We start from the raw sequence: 11417 nt of genomic DNA, 5'->3' as shown, positions 1-11417 counted from the left end.
CTATGGAGAACATGTGTTTGGAACCACATGACTGAGAGATCCATTAACTGGCCAAAACACAGCTTGAACTGGCAAGGACCAACCAATGTTGTTACCAGGAGAAATGCCGGGGTGGTTTCTAATGAAGGAGTAGGTATTTAAAGGAAAATGTCTTGCACCATGCATAAAGATAACGATAGTACAGCTCACTCTTACATCTTCCATGGTCATACTGGCTGAATGATCCTGAGTGCTTATTAAAACCCAGATAAACCAGGTCACTATCTAGGAGTACAGCTGTATTACTCTACTAATCTCTGCCAATTTCACTGCACAATGAAAGAAGGCTTCTGTTTCTCCAGAGTTGGAAGCTGAACACCTTCTGCTAGCACTGATAAAGGACTGAAGAAACATAGCTTCCAGTATTCAGCCAGGGAAGCATTAGCATTTCTCAGGCTTAGGCTCAGCATTTACAAAGTTTATTCATTAATAACATCTTGTTTAATCTAGTCATTAATTTTAAGTTATTAGGAGTAAACTCATTTTAATGTGTACTAGCACTTTGTGAGGCTGCCTTTGTAGATGGTTCAACATCCTATGCTGATCCAGGTTACTATGGATAAAGCATGTGCCAATCTATTATGTGTGGAAGACAAGAAATGTTGCCAGTAATTGTCCTTGGAACAGCAGCTACTAGTGTATGACACAGCATTAGCAGTTGGTGTCCTTCTCACAGTTCCTTACTGAAGTCTGTGAGAAGAATTTAGTACCTCTCAGTCACCTGCCAGTGGTCACAAGTTCATAAATGAAAACGGCATGCTGCTATACAAAGTTAGTATGGAGGCTTGGAAAAAAAATCACACTTTTTCCTTGGAGAAATGGACATCTTGGAGGACAGCAGACTGAGAACACTTACATTGCTACCATCCATTGATAAATACAACCTTTTATCTGTTAGCACTCTCCACTGGGCATCCTTCATATGCACTAATAAATCCAGAAAGCAAAACCAGAGTAAGAGATCAGAATAACGATGTAAAAATAAAACAAACAGCACTTTCCTATTCTAGGAATGTGTCCAAATCAGATCTGGCTTTGGACTCGTAATGCAGTGTAGATTGAAGCTAAGATCTAACAATGGGAGTTAGAATATTTTTTTATATTTTTGTAACTACAGCTTTTTCATGGGGTAGTATTTGTAATCTAATAAGTCAATAGATTTTATATTTGCCTTGCATTTGCACCTGATACTTCTGGAAAAAAATGTAAAGGTTTACAAGTTTCTATTGATAATTTACAGGTGTGAAAGGCTTTTTGTTTTAAGTCAGGACAGCAATTCTTACACTTTTAAATCAAAATATAATGGCATAAACTGAGTTTTTTCTAAACATTCTATTATGGTGCCTTTTATGTTTCTGACATTATAAGGGATAAAAATTTGTTCTTGATGCATCTCATATGGAAGGGTGGTGATTTCTATTGTCCATCCACAATATTTGTATGTCCTGTGATAAGGTTAATGTGCATTTTTGTGGAACAATCCTGTAAAGCTAAGACGAGAGGCTTATTTTCAACGTTTTTGAAATATTTCATTAATAACAGACAATCCTTACTTTCAAATGCATGCTTCTAGGTTTGATTTTCCTACAGGTGCTCCTTATAATGGTACTTCAGATGTATAAGACTTCCAAATAATAAAGCACATGTTAAAAAAAAAAAGTAGTTCTCCATTTCATATGTCACTGAAGCAACACAGTGCTGGATTGCACTATGAGGCATTTAACTTCATGTTCAAACTAGTATTTACTTTAATCCATGTACCAGATCATGAATTTCTGCATCACTCCAATTTATGGACTTGAAATTTGTCAAACTTGTTACTACAAAACTATTCCCTACCAACGCAGAACCGTACATAGAGATGGTCTTAGGCATGTTTTATGCTCATAATTAATCATATTTTTTAAGGTAAGGAGTTGTAACCAGGAGTAAAGCAAGCCAGACTTCTTTCTTCATAGAGAGGATCAATTAGTCAGTGAAGGCTCATCAACTGTGGCCTGAAAGCTTTGGTGAGGGGTTCGTTTGGTGTTGTCAGTTGCTTCCTTTTTTTTTACATAGCTTGTATGAGATTAAATTTATAAAGCAACACAGTCTTGTCTTTTTTGCAGTAACACTTCAGAATGACTGTGTACATGTATGTGTATGCCAGCACCTCTGAAAAAAGAAAAAAAAAGCAGGCTATTCTCTTCTTTCTGTCAGGCATTTGAGTGCTTCCTGGAGCAGAAATATTTACCTGGGTTTTTTTGGGAGAAGGTTGTTTGTTTTCTAAACAAGAATATGGTCGGGTATAAAATGGTTATATTATGAATTGTCAGATTTTTTACTGATTTTTGTGAGTGACACAGGCTGATCCATCTGGATGAGTGGATAAGGATACTGTGCAGAGATGATACAGAAAAAGCTACTGACTTCAGGGAGCTTGCAACATAAACTACATACACTGTGTGAAAACCACTAGCGTTTTAGCACATTATCTAAATTCCTTTTTCCACAGTTCCTTGGTCAATAAAGAATATAGGTTTGATCATTTGTACAAAACCTAAGATACTCATACTTCTGGAGTGATTTTTTATTTGGATGCATGTAAGGTAAGTTTCTGAAAAGAATTCTCCTTTGAAGGATATGGCTTTGAATGTTCTTACACATTCAATACTATAGTCATGCCTTTCTAATGTTATACATGATTACATTTTTATTAAATACTCTCTTCACCTGATTGGAATTTACACACCTGTAACCGTTTGTATCAGGCAGAACAGATGATCCACGCTCTGCACGTTCTGCCACCGATGAGCAGTAGAACAGCTAATCCCAAACCTTGGCTCTGAAACGGGGCCCTTCCCACACCGCACGTTTCCCAGTGTGCCCGAGGCCCGGCAGCACAACCGCTGCCCGCGTCCGACCCCCTCCGGCGCCGGGTGCTGCTCGCCCCGGGATCACGGAATCACCGAATGGTTTGGGTTGGAAGGGACCTCAAAGATCACCCAGTTCCACCCCCTTTGCCACGGGCAGGGACACCCTCCGCTACCCCAGGAGGATGACAGCGGGCACGTGCAGCCGCTGGGAAGGGACGGACACACCAGCCCAGTGCATTGCGGCCCACCGGGACACAGCGCGCGGGTGGCTGCGCGGGACGCGCAGGCCTTGGCTTCGTGCCCGAGCCCACCCCTGGGGCACCGCCAAGCCGAGTGACCCCGGGAGCCCCCTTCCCCCCGCTCCTCCGTCCCGCACCACCTTCCGAGAGGAGAGGCCAGGGACCCCGGGGTGCCCCCCCTTCCCCCGCGCCCCGGCAGCTCCCGCCTCACTGACCGGGGACGCCGCAGCCCCTCACACGGGGCCGGGGCCGCCCGCTCCCGCCGCCCCGGAGGGTGTGTCCGCCCGGGCCCGGGGGAGGAAGAGGAGGGGAGGGAGAAGCCGCTGCTCTTACAAAAGCTTCCCGGGCGAGGCGGGGCGCGGTGGGCCCGCGCGGTAGCAGCCATGCCCCTGAAGAAGCCCGCGGGCAAGCGGCGCAGCACCGACTCGGGCGTGGAGTCCGAACGCGGGGCCGTCTCTCAGGAGAAGAAGGATCAGCGCATCGCGCTCTTTCTCAGCGACTTCGACCAGCAGGGTAGGGGTGGGCGGTAGGGGCGAGAGCTTCGCGGCTGCCCCGCGCCCTCGGCGGCCGCCGGTGCTCGCGGGTGCCGAGGCGGCTCCCGGCGCGGGTGGGCGCCCTGGAGCTGCCTGGCACGGCGCCGAGCCCGAGCACCGTGGCGGTAACGGTGTTGCCTGCCCGCCCGCCTGTGCCTCCCTGCCCGGCGGGCGGGGGAGCAGCGGCTCCGGGGCGAGGAGAGAGGAACCGCTCGCCCTGACCCGTGGCGGCCGCCGGGAGGCACCCGACCCCGGTGGCCGCAGCCCCGGCGCCGCCCGCCCCCCGCCGCGGCCTTCTCCGCGCCGCGGGGCTGAGGCGCAGCCCCTGGTACCCGTCAGCCCGAGGAGCGGCGGGTGGCGACTTGCAGGCGCTCCGACTCCCCAGTTAGATCACCCCGGATAAAACGTTATTTTAACTTTTTTTTTTTGATGCTGTCTGCCGGTGCTTGTTTTTAGGAATATGTAACGCATATGGCAATGAAAGCGTGTTTTGTTTTAAAGCCAAGGAAAATATCCAGGAGATGAAGAAGGAGCTCGATTCGCTGTTGCTGACAGCTGAGAAGGCGTTCACGGTGGAGCTGCTGAAGATGCCGGTTGCCATCAGGAAGATGAAAAGAAAAGACTTGCTCAGTAAGTGTGCGTAGCCTCGTGTTTGCGAGGGATGCGGACGTCATTATGGTGTGATGTACCCTTGACTAATGTGAGAAAACCTGTAGGCTTGGCGACTCTTACAAAAAATTTTGCTTTGTCTGCTGTGTGTTTTAAGCTAATCAGCAGTGGTGTGGCACTGCCCCCGCTCAGTGAGCGCTCTTGTTCGAGTAGACTGACCTGTGTAACACAGGGCATAGAATCAGTAGGTAACAATGCATAGAGTCTGGAGCCTTATCGTAATAATTAATAAGTCATCTTATTTAAGGCCTGAAGGGACAAGGAATAATTACAAGTCTGTAGTATTTTCTGTGTGTAAAAGCTTAAGCACTTTTTTCCATCTGAATCTGCTCATCCTAGCCACAGAGGTTATTCTGTCTTTCTATTAATTTGAAGTCTTTTACCACTGAGCCTTTCTCATCTAGTTGTTTACCGGTGATGATGAGCAAACAAGTTTAATTTTAACCTCACATTTTGCAGCAGTTTAAGCTGTGGTGTACAGTCAGCATCGATACATACTCTGGTGAGAACTGATGTTTTTGGAATCTGCTTTGCAGCTGGAAATTGCATGGGCACACAAAGATCAAACATAAGACTCTTGATGAGTTTACTGTAAGCTTTTGCTGAGTACGTATTTCAATGTCTTTTCAAGAAAGCTTTGACCTAAAAGCATTAGCTTTCAGCAGCGCAATGTTTGGGGTTTTTCTTCTTTGAATTCAGGTTCTATTCTACGTGACTACGCTTAGTGTCTTTTCAAAGATCAGCCATACTGAAATGGCCTAAGAGTTTCATTATTGTTTTGTAGGAGTGGCTAGCTGAAAGACTTGAATCTTGTTCAAATGCAACATATACGCTAGCTAAGATTAACTATTTAAGCAACTGTAATCCTGAATTATTCATTCAGATTCATAGTCTGTAAGATAAGAACGTGCAAATAATAATTATGCAAGTAATAGTATATAAACAAGTTATGCTTTCTTGGGTTACAGATTTACAAGGAGGGGAGGAAGTGGCTCTTGCTGCTGCAGTGGTAAGTGTGTGTTTTGAAATTTTATCACAGCTTACAGAACTAGAAGTCTTCTCTCCCTGCTGTAAGCATTTCAGAAAAATTATTTTGTTTGGTGTCTGTTTAAACAAAAGGTGATGTGAAAAGGCTAGAGAGCCAGCCATGGTGCAGTTGTGAACATTACCTAAAGCATCTGCAGGCAGAAATCCAGATGTTTCTGAAAAAATAAACTGGTGTTTAGCCACTCCCACTCTGTCACTTAGTCTGCTGCCTTTTGTATGCTGCCTTTTGTAGGATAATATGCATGTACTGGGCAAAACCTGTTGACTTCCCTTGTTGGATAAACATTTTTTTTAGACTGACTGCTCTCTAGAAGACATACCAAACCCAAAATTAGTGAGGACTAACAGCAAAAAAGGCAAGTCAATCCGCTAATATATAGCTTGGTTCTTAAATTCTCTATTTTTTTAATGGTTTGAACTGAGCATTTGTAAAGTGAATATTAGCCTGAAGAATATAAGAGGGAAAAGTGCGTTAACTAGAAGTATAACATACAGGTTCTCCCAGCTTTCAGTGTGGAGGATCATGAGCTATACTACTGTTGAGATATATTAAAACATGAGATAGGAGTTCCTGCCCTTTGGATTTATCACTGAAAATGGTGAGAAGAGTCAGATTTAAGTGACTTTTCAGTGTTTTACGGTATAACAGAGGAGCTGGAAAAGCCAGCCCTGTTTTCTCATAGGTTCCTCTTTGACCTCCTGCCCATTGTGGTTTGTTAGGAGAATACCATTTCTCTTCATACTCCAAAACATGCAATAAGATTGACACTACCACTGAAATGTAGTTCTATTTTGTCGGGGGTTTGAAGGGTTATCTAGTGGCTTTTAACTGTCCCGTGTGTCATAGTGTCTGTGACGAACTCACAGAGTTTGCTTTAAACTCTCCCAGGCAAACAACCATCGGATAGCAGAGCTGATACATAGCTGTCAGTGGGTAAACAGCCTTCAAACAACGACTTTGAAGTGGTGTTTTGTGCTCTTAATGAGATTTTCATTTTCCTTGTCTTTCTAATATATTTCTAGTTAAGGTAACGACAATTGTTGAATATGAAGATGCCAAGCATATTTCTGCAAAGAAAATATCTAAAAAAGTAAGTTTATTCTGAACAAACAACATAAGGGTTTAATCAGTTCTGACCTGCTATGAACTCTGCTAGATCCATGACCAAGCAAGCCAATGGCCTGCTGTTTGTTTAAAAAGATCAATTGTTTTAAATTCAAAGTATTTTAAGTTAAGCAAGGCTAAACTGTATAATAAATTAATTTCATAATAAAATATGAGATCTGCACTTCTGGTAACTCATTCATGCAGACTTGCAAATACTGGCATAGTCATTCTCTCTTGACTTGCCAGTAAGTTTTGATGGATTGAGGAACCATTTTTAATTGAAACTTTTCTTTTTGTTAAAACATGAAGTTGAGTGTTTTAACACATATTTTTCTGTATTTCAATGACTTGTGCATTCTTGTCCACCTTGATCTCAAACCCAAATAGCACAGGTGTGTTAATTTTACCACCTCAGTTCATCTGTGCAATGCAGTGTCTCAGCCAGACACTGAAGTATGTAGCAAGATGATAACAAAGACAAAAATGTTACAGGCATTAATTACAAGAGAGCTTACAAGTTGGAAGAGTGTATGTTAGAAAGGTGGTTGATTGTACAGAACTTCAGCATGAACAAATATGTTTTGGCATTATGAAATTCTTGTTTTAGAATGCATATTTGCCATTTTATGTGTATGTGGAACTGTATAAAAGGCAGCACTATGGGGCTTAACTGTTCTGTTTCAACAGAGAATTCTTAGAGTATTTTTCCCTGGAAATACCTAAAATTTTGCCTTAAAATCCCAATTTTTTTTTTAACTGCAGTCTTACAAATACATTTTCAGGTTTCCAAAACAAAGTCATTGGTTTCACTGGCCTCTGGTTTAAACAGCAAACTGAACCCTCTTTCTAGGTAAGACTAACCTTATTTAATTTACCTGAACTTGTGAATGCTGAATAAAACTCTTTTCAAATAAAGTAGCAGAGATTTGAGCCCAATAGGAATACATCTGATTAAAGATTTTTTCCATAACCTGAATCAGATGCATTGTAGTGTTGTGAACCCTGAACCAAAAAAGCACCTCTAGCTGATGAAGGGATGTAGCTGTATCTCACTCACGGAATGGAGCACAGTTCTGAATCTATGTAAACAGTATAGATTTCCAAACAGTACTTAATGGAAGCAGATGTGTAAGGGAGACATCTTTGCTGTTAGGACTAATTAATTGTTCTGTAATAATTTTGCCCTCCAACATAGCTGAAAGGTGTCATTAGCAGGAATATACACCTGTGCACAAATAACTTAGGGCTACCTACAGTCATGATGGACCAAATCCAAGTCTCGCTGTAAGATCTAATGAATTAAAAAATAGTTTTTTGGGGTTTTTTTTTAGGTCTATTCACTCTTCTGCAAGTGTGACTGAGGCCAGTAAGTCTCTTGCTTCTGATTGCAGCACCACAAATCTCAAAGCCACACCAAAGTTATCTAAAAGGTAAGGATTTTTTGGCTTGTTCTTAATAGATGATTTTGTATATCTACACTAATACCAATCTAGCTATTAATCATCATTAATCTAGATTTAATAGATCTTCATGACCTGGAAGGTACAATGGAGGTACAGGATTTGACGTCATAACTAAGTCAGTTTGAAAAAATAGAGATGTAAAGTATAAATTCTGCTCTCACCCACAGTTGTTTAACGGTATAGTTTACAGCTTAAACTAATTCTCAGAGCCCAAGCTTTATTAAAATTTCACCAGTACTGCTGTGTTTTTTTTTAAAAAAACCAAACAAACAAACCCCCAGAACAACCCAACCAGATAAATTGACAATCAGTTCTTTGCATATTGAACAGTTGAGGCTTTCAGTCATCTATAGAGTTTGCTTTTGGCAGAAGTCATCAGCTGAAATGAGGGGGTGAAAAATGTAATCACTTAAACTGGTCATGAAACCAGCAAGTGCCTTAGTTTCACCTTGGCCTGCAGTAAAATTCAGAGGCTTGTTTCTGTGCAGAAGATACTCAAATCTTACATTATTTTTGAAAGGGAATAAGAACAATTGTATCATGAAAGAAGCTTAGGAATTTTGTATGGCGTAAGGCATGCCCTGTACCTCTGAGAGCTAGCAGCTTTGCTATTTCTTGATACCTCCTTCTGTAGTAGACAGCTACAGCACATATCTTATCTTAAGCCCCGAGGCATGAAGTTTCCTCTTTCAGAAACTATAAGCATTCACTGATGATATTGGAGAGTGGATATTCTTGTTACTGAGTGGTCCAAATGTCAGCTTGCTCACTGGCCTGTAACACAGGCTTAGAAGGTTACTGCAGTGTTTCAGGATCATAAAACGTGTGCTAGTAAATGCTGCTGCTGATTGGATTTCCTGTAGTCTTTTGGTAGAACTGGAAAAATTCAAACATGATTGCCTGTCTATTAAGTGTGTTTGCTACTACTTGCATTTGCTTCATGCTTGAAAATTTCCTGCAGAGCCCAGGAAGTTAAGCTCAGAATAACATTTTTGTTGTATTCTAGTGCTGGACTACAACAGATTGTCTCAAGAACTGTACCTACCAGGGGAAGAGTTCAAGGCATTTTACAAAGAAGTAAATCAGTACCCCAAGACAAAAGTGTTCCATTTGTAAACATTCCCCTGGCTGATGGACAGGTATCAAACTTTTTTCTAAAAAAAAAAAAACCAAACCCAAAATATTTTCAACTTACAATAGTTGATAAACTGTGAATAGTCTGATAGTGATAGCTCTTGCTATGTCTAAATGAGTTGCTGCTAAGCAAAAGAGAAAATGATTACTAAAGTTTTGCAGTGTAGCTGGGAAGCACATGATTTTCAGAAAAGCTGGCCATGCCAGTAAAAACTTTCAGAATAGTTTTTATCTTAAAACTGTTTCTTTTTGTGTTTAGACACTCTGTACGGCTGGTGGAGACCTCCATAATATTGATGTGCAACTGCTAAATCAAGATACAGTACAGCATATTCATAACTTAGTGGTAAGCTTAAACTAGTAGGCTTACATATAAAAACATATGTACTTACATATAAATATATACATATAAACCCAGTCTCAGGTTTTCATGTGAAATACTGTTGTGAATGCAAATTCTAAGTGCCTTAACTCTTCTGAGGTTAAGCCTAAATTGGTTGGCATAAGTTGGAGGGAGGAAGAGGACAAGGGAGCAACAGGGAGTGGGGACAACTGCTGCACTCAGATAATGTGTAAAAGTAAATGCACTTAAAGCGGATACAGTTCAGAAATTGCTTGGGGGACAACAGAAGCATAAACTCTTCCTCCTAGGTTGCTCTGGTGTCTCTCTTACCATGTGAGCAAATTGCCATTCTCTGTCTCATATTCACAAAGGCTCATAAAGCTACAGCTAAGTTTTTGTTCTTGCTGTAATCTCTCTATTATTGTGTCCCTTGCTGAGTAAAAACTATACTCTGGTTAATTCTCTGCTGCAACTGAATATTAACGGCCTCGCCTTTGGTTCAGGAAGTAAATTGTTTTGAAGCAGAATGAAGTTGAATGGAACCTAGTAGCACATAGTGGCTGGCTGTCCTGAAGATAGGGGTGCTTGGGCTTTTGGGTGAAGTAATGTGCAGCACTAGAAATCTACCTAGGCATCAGAAATACTGATCAGTTCAGAGACTTGCAGGTATTTAGAATTAAATGCAGCTATGTGAGTTAAGCTAAAGGTCTGGAAGCTGTTTTGTATTTTATAATGTGGACCCGCCTCTAGGTGGAGAATGGGGAGTGTTTGCTCTAGCAACAGTGACTTTTCTCCTTCCAAGTTCTGTTGGGTAGCTTGAACTAAAATGAGTTTTTCTTCCCCCTTAGAGTGAGCTGACTGTACTATGTGGAAAGGCAACAGCTAAACCAAGTTAATGGACTGTCTTGTGACTACAGAATATTCATGACAGCACTTCCTTGCTGCCTCTGAAGTGTTCAGAGAATGTCTATAGTGTCTTAATAAAGCTGTATACTGCCCAGTAAATGTTTTCATATAAAAGCTTACAGTGTGATCTGTGTATTATTAAATTCCTGTTATCTCTGTGAAGCATATAAAAGCAGAATAATTCTACTTTTCAAACTTATTTATAAAAGGCTTAGTTAACTACCTCAGTTCACAGTAAAATGAACAGTAATAGGTTGTATGTAGGAAGTAAGTTTTAGTATTATAAATAGGACCCTGTTTTTTACGTAACTGTAAGTATAGAGCTCTTTAATGTCATTCTTCCATGCATGCCACAAGCAGAATGTCGTGTTGGTTTACTACTCATGTTTAGTCTTCCTAGTATCCATCTCCTTGAGTCTAACTCCTGTTAAGCTGAAGTGCAAGTTGCTAAATTCCCAAATAGCATTTCAAGACATGTAACTTTAGTTCTGTGGTGGCATATACGAATCTGACACAGGAATAAAACTTTTGTCTTGTGCTGTAAGGTGACAGTAATGTGCAAGATGACAAGTAGCAACCCCAACTTAGTATAATTTGTGGTGTCAACCCAGTTTTTCTAGTACTTATGTACTTTTGCATAACTTTGTAGGAAGGGCTTTTAACATCTCTCCAGGTCAAGGTGCCAGTCCAGCAGTCACTCTGCTGTGGGTGCTTTAGTATTTTTAGAACTTGAAGATGCACTTGGCTTTTATTCCGAAACCAGGAGAGGTGAGTTCAATTGAAGTCTTTTCACTGTGGTAAAGGATGGTATGAAAGACTCCCACACCCCTTAAACTGAAACATTAGTTTAAGAATGAAATCCAGATTAGTTTTTCTTCTATTGTTTCCACCCTCATTTCACTTAAAGAAACAAATGTCTGTCACAAGTTTCAAATAAGGAAAAAAAAGTTTCCCAAGGCATGGGAGACAAAACCAGTGAAGAAGTTAAAACACTTACCAAACCTAGTTTAAAGCTATGCTCTTACTTTGTAACCAGAAAATACAGGACTAAACCTCTCATTCAAGTTATGTGTCATTTATA

General features: G+C 41.3%; 1 protein-coding gene across 2 annotated transcripts; it reads left to right on the top strand.

Moving 5' to 3' along the window:
* The first annotated feature begins 3516 nt into the window (after positions 1-3516).
* LOC104380890 (borealin-2) lies at positions 3517-10373 on the top strand. Of its 2 annotated transcripts, none has more exons than XM_086621113.1 (10): positions 3517-3646; positions 4168-4296; positions 5304-5344; positions 5678-5738; positions 6406-6473; positions 7273-7340; positions 7822-7920; positions 8960-9092; positions 9347-9433; positions 10279-10373. In XM_086621113.1, exons 1-10 carry the CDS (start codon positions 3517-3519, stop codon positions 10324-10326), a joined length of 864 nt encoding a protein of 287 aa, XP_086477239.1. In that variant the 3' UTR covers positions 10327-10373. The 2 variants fall into 2 exon arrangements, with proteins under 2 accessions (XP_086477239.1, XP_086477240.1); XM_086621114.1 differs by having other exon boundaries at positions 5304-5350.
* The last annotated feature ends 1044 nt before the right edge of the window (positions 10374-11417 follow it).

The sequence above is a fragment of the Tauraco erythrolophus genome, chromosome 15 (assembly GCF_009769465.1).
Source record: "Tauraco erythrolophus isolate bTauEry1 chromosome 15, bTauEry1.pri, whole genome shotgun sequence".
NCBI classification, from domain to species: Eukaryota; Metazoa; Chordata; class Aves; order Musophagiformes; family Musophagidae; genus Tauraco; species Tauraco erythrolophus.
The sequence above is the reverse complement of the archived record's forward strand: the minus strand, read 5'-3'. Positions and strand labels throughout refer to the sequence as shown.